Source organism: Rhineura floridana, chromosome 11 (genome assembly GCF_030035675.1).
Source record: "Rhineura floridana isolate rRhiFlo1 chromosome 11, rRhiFlo1.hap2, whole genome shotgun sequence".
Classification (NCBI taxonomy): Eukaryota; Metazoa; Chordata; class Lepidosauria; order Squamata; family Rhineuridae; genus Rhineura; species Rhineura floridana.
Genome location: NC_084490.1, coordinates 69,916,846 through 69,941,029, shown reverse-complemented (window position 1 = coordinate 69,941,029; position 24,184 = coordinate 69,916,846). Strand labels below are relative to the sequence as shown.

General features: G+C 41.3%; 1 protein-coding gene and 1 pseudogene across 15 annotated transcripts in view; both read right to left on the bottom strand.

Annotated features, from left to right (window-relative positions):
• IKZF1 (IKAROS family zinc finger 1) overlaps positions 1 to 24,184 on the bottom strand; it is a 142,084-nt gene that overhangs the window by 37,529 nt on the left and 80,371 nt on the right. For 10 of the 15 annotated variants that reach the window (XR_009758372.1, XM_061589158.1, XM_061589161.1 and 7 more), the window contains one exon: positions 10,719 to 10,973. The exons of the other annotated variants lie outside the window; for them this stretch is intronic. Coding sequence is in view for 9 of the 10 variants with exons in the window: in XM_061589158.1 (XP_061445142.1) it covers positions 10,719 to 10,973 (255 nt within the window). In the remaining variant the exon portion in view is untranslated. The remainder of the gene's footprint in view (positions 1 to 10,718; positions 10,974 to 24,184) is intronic. 15 annotated transcript variants of the gene reach the window in all.
• Positions 9,182 to 9,300, bottom strand: LOC133368161 (5S ribosomal RNA; annotated as a pseudogene).

Here is a 24,184-nt window from a genome sequence, read left to right as displayed (position 1 = left end):
AATGTAGTAATTACTAGAAGCAACATGGATTTGGATTTGTACCAGACTAATTTTATCTCATTTTTTAATCAGGTAACCTCCCTGGTAGACTGTGGGAATGCTGTGGACATAATATATCTCAATTTCAGCAAAGCTTGTGACAAAGTGCCTCGTGATATTCTTATTAGCAAGTTAGCTAAATGTAGGCTGGATGGAACTATCAGGTGAATCCACAGTTCACTACAGGATCATATTCAAAGAGTGCTTATCAATGTTCCTTCTCAAACTAGGGGGAGGTAACAAACGTGGTACTGCAGTGCTTGGTCCTGGGCCCAGTGCTCTTCAACATTTTTATTAATGACTTGGATGACGAGGTGCAGGGGATGTTTATCAAATTTGCAGATGATACAAAATTGGGAGGGATAGCTAATACCCTGGAGGACAGAAACAAAATTGATCTTGATAGGCTGGAACATTGGGCTGAAAACAACAGAATGAAACTGAACAGGGATAAGTGCAAAGTTCTACACTTAGGAAAGAGAAACCAAGTGCACAGTTTTAAGATGGGGGATACTGGCTCAGCTATACTACAAGCAAGAAGGATCTTGGAATTGTTGCTGATCACAATCTGAATATGAGCCAACAGTGCAATGTGGCTGCAAAAAAGACAAATGCTATTTTAGGCTGCATTAATAGAAGTAGTTTCTAATTGCATGACATTCTAGTTCCCCTAGTTTTGGCACTGGTTAGGCCTCATCTTGTGTACTGCAGCTAGTTCTGGACACCTGCACTGTCCAGAAGGATACAGACAAACTGGAACAGGTTCAGAGGAGGGCAACAAGGATGATCAGGGGACTGGAAACAAAGCCCTATGAGAAGAGACTGGAAGAACTGGGCATGTTCAGTCTTGAGGAGAGAAGACTGAGGGGAGATATAATAGTATTCTTCAAGTACTTGAAAGGTTGTCACAAAGAGAAGGGCCAGGATCTCTTCTTGATCTTCCAACAGTGCAGGACACGGAATAATGGGTTCAAGTTGCAGGAAGCCAGATTTTGACTGAACATCAGAAAAAAGTTCTTACTGTTAGTGTGATATGACAATGGAAACAATTACCTAGGAAGGTGGCGGGCTCTCCACACTTGGAGGCATTCAAGAAACAGCTGGACAGCCATCTGGATGATATGTTTTAAGTTGGATTCCTGTATTGAGCAGGGGTTTAGACCTGATGGCTCTATAAGCCCCTTCCAACTCTACTATTCTATGATTCTATGAGGATACAGGATCAAACTCACAAACTGTGAATGGATGGGCCTCAATATAAACAAACAAATCTGTCTATCTGTCTATCTATTACTTGATTTATATCCCACCCTTCCTCCCAGCAGGAGCCCATTTAAAAAAATGCAAAATAAAATTGGAAAGAAAGACTTCCCAGTCAAAAATTTAGGCATCTGGATAATGAAGAACTTAGATAATCTATCAAAATATAATCATAAAAAGTTTTTAGATGAAGTTAGAAAATAATTCAGTCACTGGACGCAATTATATGTATCATGTCTGGGGAAGATAGTGCTTTGAAAATGAAAATACTCCCAAAGCTATTGTTTTTATTTTTTAATCTTCCTTCCGGAGTTCATCCAAAAATCCTCAATAGTTGGCAAAAGACATTTTAACAGTTTTTGTCTGGAAAAAGAAAAGAAAAAGATTAGTGATAAAGACCTCATATAATGGAACAGCAGGCTTTTCCTCTGTTAAAAAGCATTATTAGCCATGTTGGCTTATTTAAAAGCTTGGTTCTCCTCAGATAGATCTATAGCCCTGGAACAAATTAATGTCTCAACGAATCTAAAAAACACTCTCTGATATTGCACATAATTTGATAAGGGAATAATTAAATCAAACTGAAGAATTTCGGCTATGTTTAGTATATGTGATACAAACAAAGTCCAGGTTTACACCTCTCACTGCATCTTTTTATAATGAAGAAATGGAGGATGAAGTTTTGCTCAGTAATCTTTATTTATGGAAATTAAATGGATTAACAGAATTTAGGAAATTATTTAAGGATGGCCTTTGCAAGATCTATAACAAAATCATAGTTGAGATACAACAAACACACACATTTTCCCAATAATTAAAGCTCAGGAATATTGCCCATATTTTGCTTAGCAAACATAGCCCTCTCTGGGAAACTAAAAAAATTGAGAATTTGATGCTGAAAAATCAGTCAAAACAATTACTAAGTAGAATAGAAACTGGAAGTAGAATAGAAACTGGAAAAAAACTGCCCCATGATATTCTGATTAGCAAGCTAGCTAAATTTGGGCTGGATGGAACAACTATCAGGTGGATCCCCAGTTGGCTCCAGAATCATACTCAAAGAGTGCTTATCAATGGTTCCTTCTCAAACTGGGTGGAAGTAATGAGTAAGGTACCGCAGGGCTCGGTCCTGGGCCCAGTGCTCTTCAACATTTTTATTAACGACTTGGATGAGGAGGTACAGAGCATGCTTAGCAAATTTGCAGATGATACAAAATTGGGGGGCATAGCTAATACTATGGAAGACAGAAACAAAATTCAAAGGACCTTGATAGGCTGGAGCATTGGGCTGAAAACAACAGAATGAAATTCAACAGGGATAAATGCAAAGTTCTACACTTAGGAAAAAGAAACCAAATGCACAGTTACAAGATGGGGGATACTTGGCTCAGCCATATGACATGTGAGAAGGATCTTGGAATTTTCATTGATCACAAGCTGAATATGAGCCAACACCGTGATGTGGCTGCAAGAAAGGCAAATGCTATATTAGGCTGCATTAACAGAAGTATTGTTTCCAAATGGCATGAAGTATTAGTTCCCCTCTATTCAGCACTGGTTAGGCCTCATCTTGAGTACTGTGTCCAGTTCTGGTCTCCGCACTTCAAGAAGGATGCAGACAAACTGGAACAGGTTCAGAGGAGGGCAACAAGGATGATCAGGGGACTGGAAACAAAGCCCTATGAGGAGAGACTGAAAGAACTGGGCATGTTTAGCCTGGAGAAGAGAAGACTGAGGGGAGATATGATAGCACTCTTCAAGTACATGAAAGGTTGTCACATAGAGGAGGGCCAGGATCTCTTCTTGATTGTCCCAGAGTGCAGGACACAGAATAATGGGCTCACATTGCAGGAAGTCAGATTTCGACTGGACATCAGGAAAAACTTCCTAACTGTTAGAGCCATACGACAATGGAACCAATTACCTAGAGAGGTGGTGGGCTCTCTGACACTGGAGGCATTCAAGAGGCAGCTGGACAGCCATCTGTCAGGAATGCTTTGATTTGGATTCCTGTATTGCACAGGGGGTTGGACTTGATGGCCTTATAGGCTGCTTCCAACTCTACTATTCTATGATTCTATGATATAGTGGGCATGGTCTTATTGAGTCAGAGAAGGCAGACAGTTTTATATTTTTTTTGTTGAAGGAGTTTATTTTATACTAATGTAATAAGGTACAAGAAAATATAAAACCACATATATTATGACTTTTTTGTTTATGAATAGCAAGAAGATCTCTGGAATTTAATAATTGACATACATGTGTTTTTTCTTTTTTGCCATGAGGGACTATACCAGTTTTTCTTCTTTTTATTGTCCTTTTCTTTACTATTGTATGCTTACCAAAATAATATAAAATAAAGATCAATTTTTAAAAAACAGAAAATATTTTTAAAACTTTTTTTCAGAAAAGGGGGCAAATCAAGAAATGAGGCACTGGAGTACTTTAGAAATGTACTTTCAACTTTGTAAAAACAACAAGCTTAGTGTCAACAATTATATTCCTGGATGTGGAAAAGGCCTTTGACAATGTTGAATGGCCTTTTCTCTTTGAAATATAAGAACTTTTCAAAATTGGAAGTAATTTTAAATTATAGATCAATAACATGTTATCAAAATACCTCCGTTAATGAAAGGAATCAGAAAAGCATGCCCAAAGTACAAAAAAGTTGTTTGTATTTTTATTTATTTATTTATTCTTGGATTTATTAGTAGCCCATCTGGCTGGTTACCCAGCCACTCTGGGCGACGTACAAAACAGAATAATACATTAAACATTTTGTCTAGAACCCTTTGCTATGGCAATTAGAAATGATTGTGTGATCAAGGGATAAAAGTGAAAGATGAATTCAGATTTAGTATGTATTGCTCTGACTTTGAGTGAATTCACCCAGTGAATTCAATCAAATATATAGACTTCACATTATTTAATTTTATTCAAGTAGCAAGTCTAAATATTAATAAAAAGACAATCTTCAAATACAGAAGGAAAAATAGATATTTCAACAAATTGCAGATAGTTAGATAAAAATGTGTGATATTTAGGACCACAACTGTCAAACAATGAGAATGATTCTTAAATTCAGCAATATCAAGGCACATTCTAAAAGATGAAAGTATGTAATAGTAAAGTATACTCTATATAATGAGAAAAATTAAATACAGCATATTGGGCAAGTGGCCCCTATAAAAATAATCCTTCTACAGTTAAATTTCCTGCTCTAAATGATACTGTTAAAACTTAATGATACTTATCTAAAGAAATGGCAATGCCATTTTCTCTGGACCAAAAGAAAACCACATAAAAATGATGCAGGATGATGAAAGGGAAGCCCTGGCATTTAAGTTGTACTATCAGAACAACTATTTGCAATGGACCATAGAGTGGATAAAAAATATACTACAAAACCCAGAAAAGATAAAGCAAAGTTACTCAAATAAATCTACAATTGTTCTACAGATTAAATATGATTGAAGATAGGTATATTATGAACAAAGGTTTATTGCTGATAGTCTAAATAAGTTGTGGGATACTTATATGCAGAGAATTAGCATTTCTAAATTCTCTTTAATTACTTGCTGTAATATCATAGGTACAAAGTTCTGTTTAATAGCAATTACTTCTAATCATATGATAAACTTCTAGCAGTTAATGAATACACCTTCTGAGGTACAAATATTTACAATTTTGTTAATATTTCAGGAAAAATTAGCATATCAAAAGTGTATATACAAAACATCTTCTGTCTGAATTATTGAAAATATTGCTATCAAGAACAAATGAAAAACTATATGTTAAATTGGAGGAGATATAGATGTCTGTAACATCTAAATGAATGAATGAATGAATCTGGGATTCTGGTACTAACTTTTAATTATGTACTTACATATGGGATATTTGTTTTATACTAATGAGATGGTACATTACTTCAGAAGATATATAGTGCATTAGATAACAAGTATTGGAACTGCTAGAACACATTTGGAAACTATTTTTACATGTGGAGCACATTCAAATTTGCTTAGTTATTCTGGAAACAGATAAGAGCTATAATATAAAATATCCTATAAAATTAGAATTGGACATTCTGTTTCCTTGTTAGCTTATCAAAGAAATGTATAAATGTGTTGTGAAATGATTTTATATGATATCATAGCTGCAAAATGATGCTATACTAAATTATGTATCAATTATTCCTCTGTCTATTCCAACTATATCAGAATGGGAAGCTAGATAATGTTTTAAAAGATTTTTAGATGTTCTTAATGTTTTATTATTATATTGTTGTGCTGCATTCTTATTTGCCGCCCTGGGCTCTTTTGGGAGGAAGGACGGGATAGAAATTTTATTTAATAATAAATTGCCTGAAAATACTGAAATAGCTAACTAATTTCATCAGAATAAGAGTGCAACCCAAGTCCCACAAGAGAGCTGGCCCCAGGAAGCGGTGTGCTGATCTGCAAGGGGAGAGGTCTGTTCAAAGCTCCTCTCAGTTTCTGCTTCCCCTAGGATTGGGCTAAATAGCCAGTCCAATATTGTGGCTCCACTTAGGAGTCATGTAGGGATTTTATGGGGAGAGGTGAAATGGGGGGGCAATGTTCTCATACCACAAGCTCCTCCTGATGGTCACCAGCTAGTAACCACTGTCCCTCTCCCCACCACCCCCAGACAAATCAGTGATGGGGGATGCTGGCTACCAGTGGAAAAGCTCTGGATGACAGTGGGGAGAAGCCCAGTTTATGCCCTCTACCTCTCTAAATTTTGCGGGGGCCTTGAACCCCTTCCCACACCCAAAATTCAAGCCATACTTTTTTCCCCACAGGCAATGTTTGGTCAGCCTTTGTTCCTTTGTTATATATATATAACACGTCTCCATGAATGAATTATAATGGGGCAATTGCACCCAGGCCCATGCCAGAAGGGGGCACAGGTTCTGAGCTTTCATTTTGTAAAAAAAGTCTCTAACCCTCCTAAAATTAAAGTTATAAAGCAAAATGTGCAGGCAACCTAAGCAATTTCTGTGAGATGAGCTGCCATGGCTGCCCCCACTTTTCAGTGTTGTTAGCCAAGGGGTGAAGTCAGAGCTGTGACTGACAAGCGAGTTTTCTGGACACCAGACTAGAGGAATCCCCAGGGTCCTAACGATCTGCTCTTTCTTTTAGTGCACATTTTTCTTGCACCCATCTCATTTTCTAGTCCTTGGAATGCAGCTTTATGTGGTGTCTCAGAGCAAGTACTCGTATTTTTTTTCCTGTCCGTCCTACTACCTAATAAATGTGGGTGGATGTTAAAGAATCCCCCTGCTGCCGTCCCCAATGGCAAATGCAAATTGTGACAACTTTGCAAAGAGCTTAGACATGTCTTCTGCTGCTCTGCAGGAACTGACATCCAGGCACTCATAAAGAATTCATTTGATAGTCAACTTACACGTACAATGGTATACATATCTACTTGGAAGAAAGTCTTTGTGTTTAATGGGGCTTACTCCGTAAGTGGGAACAGGATTGCAGCCTTGGCTTTCTTGTGAGCAAAGAGCAGAAGGTTAAATATAGGAAGCTCACTATATTTAAAGTTATTTTATACGAACAGTTATAAATCAAGGAATAATTTTAACACAATTAAATTATTATTAATAAAGAAATTACTCTATAACATTTAAACATTATGTGCATTATCACAGTGGAAAGTGGAAGCATTTTTTCCTAATTAGGAAAAATATTGACTCACTTTTTGTTACTATTTTCCTTGAAAAAGGAAAATAGCACAAAAGGTTTCTTTTTTATCATTGCAAAACTGGAAGCAGAGCACTCTGTTTTCCATTGTTCTCCACTTCCAGTGGTTAAAGGCCTAAGATAACAAGAGTTAATTTTGTATTGCTTTTAAAGGTTTCTATGTTGCCATACATAGGGATGGGTGAGAATTTTGCTACAATCAAACTTGGCACCAGACCTTCTGATAGTTCACACGTTCACTATCTTTGCAGACCAATCCTGAATGCTGTGAGCTTCCACATCTTTTTCCAACATGACATTTTTGCTACCGTGAAACCGACCAGCCTGTGTCTTTGCTTCACTAACATGAAATTGACTAGGCTCCTTTGGGGTCCTTCTTGCATTCCTTTTCTGTAGAAGCAGTGGAGAAAAAAAAGCTTTCCCAACTTAATTTTCCTCAGGCAATATGGGTGTGCACAAAGAACTGTGTATGAAATTGACAGATTGCAGCTATGCACTTGCAAGTTTCATACATGAAGTGGGGGAGAGAGAGAGAGGCTGGCCAGCATGGATGGGACAATCCATTGAAGACCAATTAGAGCTAGTAGCATTAGCAAGTATGAATTACACCCCCACACAATCAGCTCTCTCCCTCACTGCCTGCCCACTGCACCCTGCACAGCTCCTGCTATTTTGATTTCCATTTCCCCACCCTTCAATTCGCTGACCACCCTGCTCTTCACTTTGCTAACATGAAACTGACCAGCCTGCATCTTTGCTTTCCTAATGTGAAACTGACTTTACCTGAATGGTAAAAGCAGAAGATAACAGAAAACAAATTCTTCTTCTTCTTCTTCTTCTTCTTATTATTATTAATAATACTCCACCCTTTTTCCAAAACTGGAACTCAGGGCGGCTTACAACTAAAAATGGGTACATATAATTTGGACATATAAAAATCTACATTTAAAATAGAATTAAACTCATTACAGCATTAAAACAATTAAACATCACCTAAAAATACCTAAAACCAATTTAAAAATAATGTAATCAAACAGTAAAACAATACGGGATACCTCTAGAAGTCCTGTCTTAAACAACTTCTACTCCAAAAGCCTGCTGAAATAAATAAGTCTTCACCTGTCGATGAAAGGACAGTAAAGAGGGGGCCATTCTTGCCTCCCTCGGAAAGGAGTTCCAAACCCTAGGGGCAGCCGCCGAAAAGGTCCTATCTCACGTCCCCACCAATTGCACTTGTGATGGTGGTGGGACTGAGAGGAGGGTTTCTCCCAAAGATCTCAGGGCCCGGGTAGGCTCATATAGGGAGATACGGTCTGACAAATAGCCTGGACCTAAGCCATGTAGGGCTTTATAGGTCAAAACCAGCACTTTGAATTGTGCCCGGAAACAATGATCCCTGTAGCCAGCCCAGTTAGTATCCTAGCTGCCACTTATTGTACTAATTGAAGTTTTTGAACAGTCTTCAAAGACAGCCCCACGTAGAACGTGTTACAGTAATCTAAATGGGATGTAACTAAGGCATGTATCACAGCAGCCAGATCAGGCGTCTCCAGGAACGGGCGCAGTCGGCAAACTAGTCTTAACCAAGCAAAGGCACTCCTGGCCACCACAGAAACCTGGGCCTCCAAGTTTAAAGCTGAGTCCAGGAGCACACCAAACTGCGAACCTGTGTCTTCAGGGGGAGTGTAACCCCATCCAGTACAGGCTGAATCCCTATTCCCTGATCTGCCCTTTGACTGACCAGGAGCACCTCTGTCTTGTCTGGATTAAGCTTCAATTTGTTTGCCCTCATCCAGCCCATCACTGATGCCAGTCACTGGTTCAGAACCAAGACAGCTTCCTTGGCATTAGGTGGAAAGGAGAAATAGAGTAGGGTGTCATCAGTATACTGATGGCACCGAACCCCAAACCCTTGGACAGCCTCTCCCAGTGGTTTCATGTAGATGTTAAATAGCATGGGGGACAAAACTGAACCCTGAGGGACCCCACAGGCCAACGGCCAAGGAGTCAAGCAGGAGTCCCCCAGCGCCACCTTCTGGGTTTGCCCCTCCAGGAAGGAACAGAGCCACTGTAAAAGTGCCCCCAAGACCCATCCCAGCAAGGCGGCACAGAAGGATACCATGGTCGATGGTATCAAAAGCCTTCCTCTAAGCCTAAGGCACCTGGTATTCCCAGGCGGTCTCCCATCCAAGTACTAACCAGGCCTGACCCTGCTTAGCTTTCCAGATCAGATGAGATCAGGCATGCTCAGGGTAGTATGGCCATCAGTTATAATGAAGGGTATTTCAAATATTTCAAAGGTAAATACAAAGGATTTCTTCAGAAAGAATCAGGGGAACAATGTGTGTGTGTGTGGGTATTCAATGCCAGTCCTACTCAGAGTAGCCCCATTGAAATTAATAGACCTTAGATTCATTAATTTCAATGGGTCTACTCTGAGTAGGACTTACTTGACCACAACCCTGGCAAATTTGAAATCAATGGTACTTGAATGTCCTTAATTTTGACTAGATTGTACCTCAGACAGTAATTTATTTCTTCTTTTTTTAAACTTTGTTTTAAAGATTGTATCATAAAGCTCTTACCGTGACACTAGTAATAGTTTTTACAAGCCTGAACAGAACAATGTAAATTTTCTTTTTACTAAATAATGTTGACAAATCAATCTGGGTATCATCCATTCATAGTGCAGGTGTAGTGCCCATGGTGTAAGTGGATCACACCCTTATTGTTCAGAACTTCATTTTAAGCAATATGCCTGAATTCAGCTATGTAATTATTTAAGACAATGCCATTAACAGTAAAAGCTTTCCATAAAGTCACCCCTTTATGAAAATCAAGATGGAAATCAGACTACATAAATATTTTGGAAATAATATGGATGAAAAGTGGGATGAAAATGAAACATATAAAACTATACATTTTTATACACATCATTAGGATAACTTTCAATAATTGCTAATAGAATAAATACAACTATATATGTCTCACCCTACATATAAACATGCAAGGTACGATTTCACATGTGAACTTCAGACTCCTAAAAAGTTTCAGATACAATTGTGTGCATAACTCTGATTTATAAAAAATATGCTCTCTTTGACCTTGTTCTACTGTTACTATTAGAGGAGTGGCTCTGTAACATGATAGTGAAAACAATTATTTTTTAATGTATATCCTCTAATTGTATTTGTTTTGCTAAGTTCTTCATAATTCAATAAAAAAATTTAAATCCTGTGTGCAGCAATGCACACAAAGCTTGGGAATGTTTGAGGTGGCATGTTTCCATCTGAATCACAATGTGGATAGAATCCACCATCCACACTTTGTAGCGTGAATGTAGACAATGAATGATTTTTGTCCAAATGTGCATTGAAATACAGATGAGCATCCCCGTTGTGTATGTGCACAATGCACAAGTGGACATACACAGTTTTGAATCAGTCAAGGAAACCCATGTGCGGAAGCTGCCTCCTTTGTATCTCCCAATTACATGAAGAGGGCATCTGTTATTTATGTCTTAATGGAAACAAATTGATTTGATTTTTGGAGGAAGCCCTCCTTTGTGTGAGATGAAACCATAAATACTTAAGTTGTTCTACATTTCATGCAAGAAAGTATTTGCTCACAAGACTCATTTCTTCCTACTTATGTGGCTGAAGAAGAAAAAACTCTGCTAGGCCTTACCAGTGTGGCTTCTCTTGTGAACCATAAGAACATTGGGACCGATGCAAATTATCCCACAGATATCACACTTTAGCTTTCCGTTAGGGAGTCGAATGCCTCCAACTCCTGACATGGCTTTGCTGCTATTGTGTGAGCCATTCATTTTTTCTCCAGAGGCATCAAGCATTCGTAAATCCTCCGCACATTCTTCCCCATTCATTTCACAGGCACGCCCATTCTCTTCATCACTCTGTGTCTCTATTTTAATATTACTGGCTGAAAGAAATAATAGAGGGATGCCACTCAGTGCTATTTTTTTTAAAGAATAAAAAACATTGTGGCACAAAACAGTGAACACAAAGAAAAGCATTACTCAGCAGGATTCATAATACACTTAAATGGCAGTTTACTGATACACTTACATTTCTATGTGTGCAACTGAATTATGTCAAGCACATGTGAAATATTAGGCAATTGGATTACATGGATACCTCTATGTTTCATATCGCTATTAGTAAGTCCCACTTTAGTATTAGCAGGCCACAGTGGTTGCCTAACACACAGCCAGGATTGCTTCCCTGTAATGGCATGGACATCATGATGTATTTCAGTATCATCTCATGCCAAGTGTTCAGAAAACTCTGTCCTGTTTTTGCAGTCCAGGTAGGCACCATAAACCTCTCAGATGTCACCATAAACAGCTGATGGATTACATTTAGCTTGATGGGTCACCAGTCGTGCAGCCCTGGCATAAGGGAACTGATTTGTACTTTAAGTCTAAAGAAAGAACAAAACCAGGAAAAAACACCATGGTTTAAGTCCTCCTATCTCTTTCTCTTTACATTGTGTAAGTAATTATGAAGACATTTGAATGACTTGTGCAGAAAAGATGTTACAAGTTAAAGGACATCAATGGAAATGTTTCCCCTTGCAAATTTAAAAACACTAGAGATAGAACATTTTGTCATGTACCATATAATAGCTGCTTGGGTGACAATGATTGCTACTTTTACGCAAATGCAATGAAGATTTAAAAATTCCAATGGTTGAATGTTTTGTATTCATTTATAATAACTTCATCAGGTAGAGCCAGCCTACATGATCAGAAGAAGCATGTGGTTCAGCTCTTGCTAGGGATATTGAAAATAGACTATCAAGTTCATCCTCCACCCATCAACAGATTATTGCTATGAATGCTTTCTACCTTTGTTGTCTACAATGAAAGGTGTTTTTAAACATGCACACATTATATATAAAGAGATATGCAAATTGCTTTACAATTTATGTTTACATATATTCATGATATTAATTGATGCATAATTACTGCTGTCCTCATTGCTTTTCTTTTTTCTGAAGTTGTTTGTTGACTGTGTGCATATAACTTGTTAGTTACAATCCTGACCATGCCTACTCAGAAGTAAGTCCCACTGAATTTAATTGAGCTTCCTCGCAGATAAATGGAGTTATGACTGCAGCCTTAATCCACTTCCTACTATAATTTTTTTAAAAAAACAATGTTTTTATTATTTTATTTCATTATTGTTCTTTTCACATAAAAGGTTACCTGTTGACTTTATCTGTGCTACTCAGTTTCAAGTTGTCAAACACAAAAACTATGTGTACTACAAACATGATTTAAAACATAAATTAGCTTGAGCATTATGTTTCGGCAGATGCACACATGATAATTGACAAAATTTTGCATTATAAAAAGGACTTATGTAAGTAGCATTAAGAGTGTCTGTAAAATGTTTAATATTCCTGCAGGAAGTCATGCAATCCAGGACACAAGGAGAAAAATATCAACAGGGCACTAAACTGTCCTTCCTTGATGAGGGAAATGAGAGGTTTATACTGAACTGTAAAATCAAGATAGAGAGGCTGCAATCCTAACCGCACTCACCTTGGAGTAATCTCAATAAAATTCAACTAGGCTTACTTCTGAGTAGACATGGTTAGAATGGCAGCCACAGATGACTGTGTGATGGGCCATTAGCCACTTCATTATCTTAGTCTTTAAGGTACGACAAGACTCTTTGCTGTTTTGCTGCAAAAGACTAACAGGGCTATCCCTCTGGAAAATCATTAATTTTGAAAAGGGGTTGTAAATGTTGCTGATGGTGCAGATGATGAAATGAAATGAAGACTTGTGCACAATAAACCAACTGCAGCCAATGAATGTCAGAATGGATTGAGGCAAGTTCTTACATCCCTAATTCTACTGATGCTTTAACATCCTCCAATCCTACCCCATGCAACATTCCCGCTAACATCTGGGAACAGCATTCTGATGGGCTGTTTGAGGCCACAAGTAACCAGCTTCCAACCCATCCACCTACCACAGACCGCACAGTCCTTCCACCCTGGCTGCCTGTCACACAGAGCAAGATAAAGTCCCTGATTAGCACCCTGAAACCTGGCAAGGCCCCAGGCCCCGATGCTATCCCGAATTGCTGAAGTCCCACCAAGCCTATTTACCCAGATTAATAACTCCGGCCACCTCCCAGTGGCCTGGCTCGAGGCCATCGTTATTCCAATTTTCAAGAAAGGAGCCAGAGACAACCCCTCAAACTACAGACCCATCAGCCTCTTATCAGTCGTGGGCAAGCTGTATGCCAGCTATCTAAATTCCAAGCTGATCTGCTGGCTTGAGGAGGAGAACGTTCTGGGTTGGAAACAGGCAGGTTTCAGGAAAGGCAGATCCACCCTCGACCATTGTATCCTACTAAATCACATGGCAGAAAAATATATGAGCCCCCGGGAAATGGCCTGTTCGTCGCTTTTGTCGACCTCAAATCCGCTTTTGACGCTATTCCGATAAACTCTGGGCCAAACTTTCTCGAACCAACATGGACAGGAGACTCCTCTACCTCATTTATTGCCTTTATCAAACTACATCCCTCCAAGTTTGTTGTGGTGCTGATGGGACTTTAACAAACCCTATCTTTTCCTCCAAAGGGGTCAGACAGGGCTGTATCCTAGCCCCCATACTCTTTAACCTTTTCTTAAATGACCTCAGTACATGTTGCCATTCCCCCGCCTTCCATCGCCCCAAGGTGGCTGACCAAAATTGCCCACTACTGTTATACGCAGATGATGCCGCCCTCCTGTCTTTGTCCAAAATAGGTCTCAAACGTCTTTTCCATGCCTTTATGGCTTACTGTGCCACAAATTCTTTAACTATAAATTTTAATAAGACCGAAATCCTTGTTTTCTCCTGACGCTTGCCAGTGTCTGAGTGGACAATCAAGGGTCGGAAAATAGCCCAAGTCAGGCAATACAGATATCTTGGGGTCATGTTTCATTTCTCTCTTTCCTGGTCACCACATATACGTTCTGCAGTTCAAACTGCTCGGAATACATTAAAAGCCATTCTCAGTTTCTTTTATACCGGGGTGGGCAGTACTTACCTGCTACCACCCAGGTTCTTAAGTTTAAAATCTTCCCTCAACTCCTTTATGGTGCCCCACTCTGGGCCCCGAGTTTCAATCCCGAAGTTGAATCAATTTTATCAAACTTTTTAAGAACAATCTTTGGAGTGCCCCGATGTGTCCCGGTTGCTGGCCTTCGCTTAGAGTCCGGCCTGCCATCACTTGAATCCCTTGCTTGGTCCTTAACTTTCAGATACTGGGTCAAATTAGCCTATACAAGCCCCCCTTCAGGATATCTACATCTCCTCTGACAAGACGTCTTTTCCAGCTCATGGTCCAAAACACTTCTCACTAAACTGGCCACGCTAGGCTTCTCAGTAGACTTGCTATCCTCATTAGAGCCCGAAGCAGCCAAATGGGCCATTGAGACCCGGATTAAAGATGTCTACCTCCAAAGCTCAATGTCAAATGCTGCTAAAACTTGCTCCCCAACCCATTCTGATTTAAGCTTCACATTCCCTAACCCCACCCCCATCTGGAAAATTTGATTATACCCAAATACCGCCAAGCCTTCTCTAGGGCCTGACTCAACTGCCTCTCCTCCTCACTTTTAGTAGGCCGCTACCAGGGCACACCCCTGAACTTTGTTTATGTCCCTGCACGAACGCAGATGTCGTGTCACTGCCCCATGTTTTTTTTGCTTGTTCTTTTTACAACGCAGAACGCTGTAGGTATTTAAACCCCATTTTAAAAAAATTCCCTGGCAGGCCCACAGACCTTTTACTGCAACATCTTCTGGCCGGTACTGACAAGTCAACAACCCTATCTGCTGCTAAGTTCATTTCTGCTGCCCAAACCATTCGTAAGAAGATCTTCCCTAGTTAACAATGCCTTGTTTTAACTTCCACAAGCTCTGTCAGCTCTATTTTATAACTCATGGTTTTTACTATCTGTATAATCAATTGTATATTGGGTCTACGACAGCATAATAAAATTTGATTTGATTGATTTGATTTGACATCCCTAGTTCTTGTTGGACAGGATCACTTCAGACTGGAAGCCTGAGGGATTATATGTGGAAATATTCTCTCATACAGAAAAAACGTTTTGATAAATCTAGCACGCTAGAGAGAAAATCTATTTATTTATTACGGAGTTGGGAGTTCGGGGTAGTGCTTGGCACTGCCTCCGCTCCTACTTGGTGGGTTGTCAACAGAAGATAGTGCTTGGGGAACACCGCTCGACACCCTGGACTCTCCATTGTGGAGTCCCACAGGGATCAGTACTGTCCCCCATGCTTTTTAACATCTATATGAAGCTGCTGGGTGTGGTCATCAGGAGTTTTGGAGTGCGTTGTCACCAGTACGCTGATGACACGCAACTTTATTTCTCCTTTGCATCTTCCTCAGGTGAGGCTGTTAACGTACTAAACCGTTGCCTGGCCGCGATAATGGATTGGATGGGAGCTAACAGACTGAAGCTTAATCCAGACAAGACCGAGACGCTGTTAGTGAGAGCCTTCTCTGCCCAGATGGTGGATGTTCACGCTGTTCTGGGTGGGGTTACACTCCCCTTGAAAGAACAGGTTCGTAGCTTGGGAGTTCTTTTCGACTCTTCCCTGTCTCTTGAGGCTCAGGTAGCCTCAGTGGCACGGAATGCTTTTTACCATCTCCGATTGGTAGCCCAGCTACGTCCCTATCTGGACAGTGACGACCTCGCCTCAGCCGTTCATGCTCTGGTAACTTCTAGATTGGACTACTGCAATGCGCTCTACGTTGGGCTGCCCTTGAAGACAGTTCGGAAACTACAGTTAGTCCAGAATGCAGCGGCCAGATTGTTGACGCGGACCAGAAGGTCCGCTCATATAACACCTGTTCTGGCCCGTCTGCACTGGCTTCCTATTTGTTTCCGGGCTAAATTCAAAGTGCTGGTTTTGACCTATAAAGCCTTACACGGCATGGGACTGCAATACCTGGTGGAGCGCCTCTCCCAATATGAAACTACCCGTACACTGCGCTCAACATCTAAGGCCCTCCTCCGAGTACCATCCCATCAAGAAGCTCGGAGGGTGGTGACTAGAAATAGGGCCTTTTCGGTTGTGGCCCCTGAACTGTGGAATGGTCTTTCCGATGAGGTGCGCCTGGCGCCGACGCTGCAATCTTTTCGGTGCCAGGTGAAAACCTTTTTATATTCCCAGGCATTTTAATGTGTACTATTAATATTTATTGTTGTATTTTGCTGCTATTTTGATTATTTTTGTTTGATTCCATTGCATTATTGTATTTATATATTCTCTGATTGTTTTATTATGTACACCACCCAGAGAGCCCTTGGGCTTAGGGCGGTATATAAATTAGAAATTAATAATAATAATAATAATAATAATAAAATTCTATTCTGCCCTTCCTCCCAAAAATGACACATGACTGGCCCAATATATTTTGCTGTCTGAGCAAAAGATAAGATGGTGTCTCCCAGCCGCTGACCTTGTTCCATATACAAAAGCCAAAGAGGCTGGCAGCTGAATCATACTTCAAAAGAGGCAATCAGACAGCATCCTTTGCTGCACCTGAGGGTAGCAGGCTAGGTGCAGTGCTGGTCACAAGGCACACACAGCTCTGTCCACTTGGCCCCTTTCAGCAGATGCTACCAGAGGCTTAATGGTAAGGTCAGCCCTGCTTCCTGAAATGCTAGTCTTCTGCATTCAAAGATGGATCCTGAGGGTTTTCAAAAGGCTCTAGGGAGTTTTCCGGCTGATAAAACTGACGCTCCTGTCGAAACCCTGGTCACTCTGTGGAATACGGAAATGACCCGGGCAGCTGACGCGATCGCCCCGGTGCGCCCTCTCCGCTGCAGAGCTCAATTGGCTCCTTGGTATACCTCGGAGCTAAGAGTGATGAAGCAAGATAGGAGATGGCTTGAGTGCAAATGGAGACGAACTCCCGACGCCTCTAATCATGCACTTGTGAAGGCCTTCTTCAAAGAAGCAGTACTTTGCTGCCTCCATTCAGTCATCTTCTAACCGCCCAGCAGAACTTTATAAAATTGTCCGGGGACTTTTACATTCTGGTCCTCAGGACGCAATGATATCATCAATAGCCCGATGTAACGAGTTTGCGAGACACTTCCAAGACAAGATCATGAACATCCGCCGGGACCTTGACTCCAATATTGTTGCAGTTGAATCCAATGAGGTGTCCGGAGCACAGTCCTGTCCTGTTTTATTGGATGAATTTCAGTTGGTACAGCTCGAGGATGTGGACAAAGTGCTTGGACAGGTGCGGGTGACCATTTCTGCTCTGGATCCTTGCCCCTCGTGGCTAATAAAAGCTAGCAGAAATGGAACAGCCAGCTGGGCCAAGGAGGTGATTAATGCCTCTTTACGAGAGGGAGTGGTCCCACTCTGCCTAAAGCAGGTGGTGGTGACACCTCTCCTAAAAAAACCCTCCTTGGACCCCGACAATCTTGACAACTATAGACCGGTAGCAAATGTTCCTTTTCTGGGCAAAGTCCTAGAGCGTGTGGTCACTTGCCAGCTCCAGGCTCTTTTGGATGAAACTGATTATCTGGATCCATTTCAATCGGGCTTTCGGCCGGAGTTTGGTACAGAAACGGCCTTGGTCGCCCTGTATGATGACCTCTGTCGGGAGAAGGACAGAGGGAGTGTAACTCTGTTGGTTCTCCTTGATCTCTCAGCGGCTTTTGATACCATCGACCATGGTATCCTTCTGGGGCGACTTGCGGATTTAGGAGTTGGAGGCACTGCTTGGCAGTGGCTGTGCTCCTACCTCGAGAACCGTCTCCAGAAGGTGGTGCTTGGGGAGCATTACTCGAGGCCCTGGGTACTCCAATATGGGGTCCCGCAGGGCTCAGTTCTGTCCCCCATGCTCTTTAATATCTATATGAAGCCGCTGGGCGAGGTCATTAGGAGTTTTGGAGTACGTTTTCAGCAATATGCTGATGATACGCAGCTCTATTTCTCCTTTTCATCTTCTTCAGGTGAGGCTGTTGATGTACTAAACCGCTGCCTGGTTGTGATAATGGTCTGGATGAGAGCTAATAAATTGAGACTCAATCCTGACAAGACTGAGATGCTGTTGGTGGGGGGCCCTCTGCCCAGATAGTTTATGTCTGACCCACCCTAGATGGGGTTACACTCCCCCTAAAGGAGCAGGTCCGTAGTTTGGGGGTCTTATTAGATCCGCTCCTGTCTCTGGAGGCTCAGGTAGCCTCGGTGGCACGGAATGCGTTCTACCAGCTTCGGCTGGTAGCCCAACTACGACCCTATCTGGACAGGGAGAACCTTGCCTCAGTTATCCATGCTCTGGTAACCTCTAGATTGGATTACTGTAATGCACTCTACGTAGGGTTACCTTTGAAGACGGTTCGGAAACTTCAGCTAGTGCAGAATGCTGCGGCCAGAGTTCTCACTCGGACTAAAAGATCTGATCATATAACACCTGTCCTGGCCCAACTGCACTGGCTACCAATACGTTTCTGGGCCAGATTCAAAGTGTTGGTTCTTACCTATAAAGCCCTTAACAGCACCGGACCGCAATGCCTGATGGAACGCCTCTCCCACTATGAACCTACCCGTCCGCTGCACTCGACGTCGAAGGCCCTTCTCCGGGTTCCAACTCACAAGGAGGCCCGGAGAGCAATAACGAGATCTAGGGCCTTCTCGGTGGTGGCCCCCGAATTATGGAATGCCCTGCCTGGCGCCTTCTTTGATATCTTTTCGGCACCAGGTAAAGACCTACCTCTTTGCCCAGGCATTTTAATCTTAGTTTTAATTTTAATGTTATAGTTAATTAATTGTAATCTCTATTAATTTTGTTTTAATCTGTTTTAATGTGTTTTTATACTTATATGTTGTAATCCACATTCGCTGGTTTTAAATGTGGTTTTATCCTGTTGTACACCGCCCTGAGAGCCTGTTGCTAAAGGGTGATTTAAAAGTGCAATAAATAAAATAAATAAATAATAGAGTTAATTTTAATGTGGGAAAGCCTGCAATCTTCCATCATCCAGCTGTACAGTAAGACTGTGCCATATTGATCCGCTGTTCACATAAATTAGCCCTTATTCTTTCAATAGTGTAGTCTTAGTGCCATTTTCCTACAGTATGGTTTCCAAAGTGAAATAAGATTTTTTTACATGTGTTACCCTTAATATAATGTTAATGGGAATGTGTTTGCAGAAGCTCTTAAAAGCATTATTAAAATAAAAATATATACCTAGGGCTGTTCATATTATGATAGCAGAACAAAAAATGGCTTTTTTGGGGTTCCAGCTTGCATTCATTGTATTAAAGATAAATTTCTTATATACATGAATGCAAAGGTTGAGTGAGAAAATGTGTGGGCAATGAGTTGCCTTCCAGTGATCACAGGAAGAGGCTTCTTTACTCTGTACAATATTGGCTAAAAGTACTTTTTCCCTGATGTACCTGAAGGACATGAAATAGTCTCTTGTCTTCCTCATGTCTTGCAGGATGAGGGGGAACAAAACATAATTCTATTGTTTATGTAATTTCACCAAGGCCAGAAAGATCTTCAAAACTGTAAACCAAAATCTAATTTTTTTATTGTTTAAATATGAAAATAAACACTGTAATATAAAAAAACTTGACTTTGTATTGCGATCATATTATTTAATTGCTTTTAATTCTAGACAGAAAGCAGAATTGGGGATGCAATCCTGTGCACATTTACATGGGACTAAAACACACTGAGAACTTTGGGATTTAGTAAATATGCATAGGATTCCACTAGTCCTAAAACAATGTAGGCTCAAAAAAAGTATTTTATTGATTTCAGAGCAAGTTCTTTTTAGAAAAATAACTGATTACAGCAATTAATTGCAATAATGTGGTTAATCTCAGCCACTTCTTATGAACCTTAACGTTGGTGTGAAAGGCAATCCCTTCCACACACATATTGGCCAAAAATACACACACAAAAATAAATGCACACATACATGATGACTTCCTAGGTTTAAAGATTACTTGAGGGAGGGAAGCCACTACAGAAATCAACTGGTCTGTAGTTATGAATAGAGTGGTGAATTTTCTGCTAGTGAACAGGATAAACAAGAGGGGATTTAACATTTTGCACCTAACATTCCATCACTCTAATCCAGCAATTCCTAGCAGGAAAGAAACTCTCTGTGCATGCAGACCTTCTCCCTCCAGTGAAGAGAGTAAGGAGGCAATTCACTGAAATGCACAGAAACTTCTGAATCAAGGTGAATATATGAGGCATAAGAAACTTCCTTATTCTGAGTCATGCCATTGGTCCTTCAGTTTTCTTTACACCATGAATGGGGAACCTGTTGGACTCCAACTCTCATCACTCCAACCAGCATGGGCAATGGTAAGGGATGATGTCTGCTTATTAAAACCAGTTGTTTACAGCTTTTTATTCAGCAAATACCAAAAGGGTTCACAGAGCACTAAAAGAAAACTACAGTAGGGCCCCACTCATACGACAGGTTAGGTTCCAGACCCCCGCCGGAAAGCGAAAACAGCTGAAAAGCAGATCAGCTGTAGTGCGGGGGTCTGGAACTTAACCTGCTGATCGCACCAGGAGCGGAGATCAGATATTCCCCTCCTCCAGTGCAATCAGCTGGAGTGCGGGAGTCTGACCGCCCCGAGGAAGAGGAGATCAGCTGAAGCATGCTACAGCTGATCTTCCCCTCCTCTGACACGATCAGCTCAAGTGGGGGAGTCTGATCGCACCAGAAGAGGAGAAGATCGGCTGTAGCGAGCTACTGCCAATCTTCCCTTCCTCCGGTGTGATCAGCTGGAGTGCGGGGAGCTCCAGCCCCCCCTCCAGCTGATCACCCCACTGGCACCATATTAATGGGTCACTGTATTAACGGAACGCCAAAAAGCGGGGTGCCAAGAAATGGGGCCCTACTGTATAACATAATTATAAAATATGTCAGTAGGCCATTTTCTGAAATGCTACCCATTTCATGGGCAGAAGCAGCTAGACAAACAGCAGTGTAAGTGTGGATAAAATGATTGTCAGGAGAAGGGATGTGGATTGTTGGGCACTGAGGAACGTTTTGGGATAAACCAGGCCTGTACAAAAAGGATGACTTACACTTGAACTCACAGTACAGCAGTGCAGGTTTCTCCCTGTCTCTCTCTGCCCCCCCAATAATCCAAGCTCCAAGCAGAAGGAAGCAAGCCAAGTCTCGTTCACATTAAGGACCCAGGGGTTGCTGAGGAGGGGGGGCACTAGAAGCTGCTTTCCTCCTTTTCTAAAAGGAAAACAGATGCTCACTGCTTGCTGATGTGAAAACTGACCAGTTTCAGTCACAGCGGAGGAGGAGGCAGTGGCAAAGCCACTTTCATTTCCTTTATCAATTTTTTTTTCAAATTATCAGTATTTTCTTCCATTTATTGACATTTCCTTTCAAAATATTGATACTTTAAAAGAAAATGACAATATCAATATTTGGGGGGGAGGGGAAGAATTGGACCTGTAAAAGCAGCGGATAAAGAACAAACTCGAATCAATACTGCCTGTTAGGTCGACAGAATGCTTTCAGAGTGACACTGGCCAACGATTCCATCCCTAGAACAAATCTATTATTTATTTATTTATTTCATATGTTGGTCGCCACATACCCAGCACTCAGCTAGAATGTATACCACAGAACAAGAAAGGGGTCACCAGGGCCAAGAGGATGCCAGTGTGATTAATGCGTATTGTCAAAGAAGGCTATTAAAGGGAAGAAAGCTTCCTTTAGAGAATGAAAATCTTTCCAAAAGAAACAAAAGGGAACACAAACTCTGGCAAAAAAAAATGCAAGCAGACAATAAGTGATGCTACAAAAGAATTTGAGAAGCAGATTGCTAAACATAAAAACCAACAACAAACAATACATCAAATACATCAGGAGCAGGTGACTGGCTAGGGAGGACACTGGACCACTGGATGACAAGGGAGTCAAAAGTGTGTTAAAGGAGGATAAGGAGATACAGAAGCTGAATAAATAGTCTGAGGAACTGAGGCAAATAGTAGTGACAACAAACTAGGCCTTTTTGACAAAAAGAAATGGACAAACTACTTGATCCAGATGGCAACCACTCAAGACTCCAGAGTATGCTTAGCAATCATGGCATAAAAGGAGAAGTCCTGCTGTGGATCAGTAACTGGTTAAGAAACAGGAAGCAAACAGTAGGAATAGACAGTTATTGCAATTCAGCCCATAAGGATTTATATTGGGGCCTGTGCCTTTTAACTTGTTCATAAATATAGAGCTAGGATTGAGCAGTGAGGTAGCCAAGTTTGCTGATGATACCAAATTTTTAAGAGTACTTGAAACAAAAAGAGGTTGTGAAGAGCTCCAAAAGGATCTCTCCAAATTGGGTGAATGGGAAATAAAATAGCAAGTGTAAAGTGATGCAAAATGGAGCAAACAAACAAACAAAAAATCTAACTTTCACATAAATGCTTATGGGGTATGAACTGGAGGTGACTAACTTGGAATGAGACTTTAGGGTCATAGCGAATAGCTTCAGGAAGATGTTGACCCAGTGTGAAACAGCTGTGAAAAAGACTAATTCTGTGTTAAGGATCATTAAGAAAGAGATTGCTGTTACTATGGTACCTATGGGACCGTATCTATGGTACAACCACACTTGCAATACTACACACAGTTTCAGTCATCCCCCCTCAAAAAGGATATTGTAGAGCTGGAAAAGTTTTCAAAAAGGGCAACCAAACTGATCAAGGGGATAGAGCAACTCCCCTATGAGGATGTTTACAACATTTGGGGCTTTTTAGTTTAGAGTAATAGTAAGACATAATAGAGATGTATAAAATTATGCATGGTGTGGAGAAAGTGGATAGAGAAACATTTTTCTTCAACACTCATAAAAATACTAGAAAATTGGGGCATCCTATGAAGCCTAATGTTGGAAGATTCAGGACAGACAAAAGGACTTCTTCAAACAGTGCATAGTTAATTTGCTCCCATAAGAAGTGGTGATGGTCATCAACCTGAGGGGCTTTAAAAGAGGATTAGACAAATAAGAACATAAGAACGTAAGAACATAAGAAGAGCCTGCTGGATCAGGCCAGTGGCCCATCTAGTCCAGCATCCTGTTCTCACAGTGGCCAACCAGGTGTCTGGGGGAAGCCCGCAAGCAGGACCCGAGTGCAAGAACACTCTCCCCTCCTGAGGCTTCCGGCAACTGGTTTTCAGAAGCATGCTGCCTCTGACTAGGGTGGCAAAGCACAGCCATCATGGCTAGTAGCCATAGATAGCCCTGTCCTCCATGAATTTGTCTAATCTTCTTTTAAAGCCATCCAAGCTGGTAGCCATTACTGCATCTTGTGGGAGCAAATTCCATAGTTTAACTATGCATTGAGTAAAGAAGTACTTCTTTTTGTCTGTCCTGAATCTACTTTTGGAAGCGGTATGCCTCTGGAAACCAATGGCTGGGAGATACAAGTGGGGAGAGTGTTGTGCTGACTGAGAATCTGGTTGTGGCTTTCCCATGGCCATCTGAGAACAGGATGCTAGATGAGCCTTTGGTCTCATCCAGCAGGGCTCTTCTTGCACTCCTTCCACCAACCAAAGTTGTGACAAGAAACACAACTGGATGAAACACAAATGGAATAGAACAAAAATTGATATGAATGTGAAAAACCTCATAGTAACAGGCAAATTATGTGGAGAGGAAAATTCCTTCCCAGCCCTGTTAACCAGCAGCTGACAGTCCACAGCAAGAGTACCCAACAAGGGAGGGTGGGATAAGGCAGCTGCGATGAACAATGGTGTGTGCAGGTGGCCTGAATATATAGCCTCAGCATGGCCCAAGGAGGCAAGGACTTCCACGCTGAAGCCCCACCCCTTCAACAAGAGCCACCACAGTGAATGGCTCCTGTATAAGCCAGTGGGGATCACCTCTCCCCATGCACCAAGAGCCCACAAGGCTCCTTGCCTCTGCCCGCACAGGAGGTGCAAGCATGCCTGCTGCAAATGGCAGCAAGTGTGGATGTATCTTCTTATGACATTCCAATAAAACATTAGCTAGGCAATCTCGGGTGAAAAAACACATCTTGAATTGCCAGAAAAAGAACACAACCCTCAGTG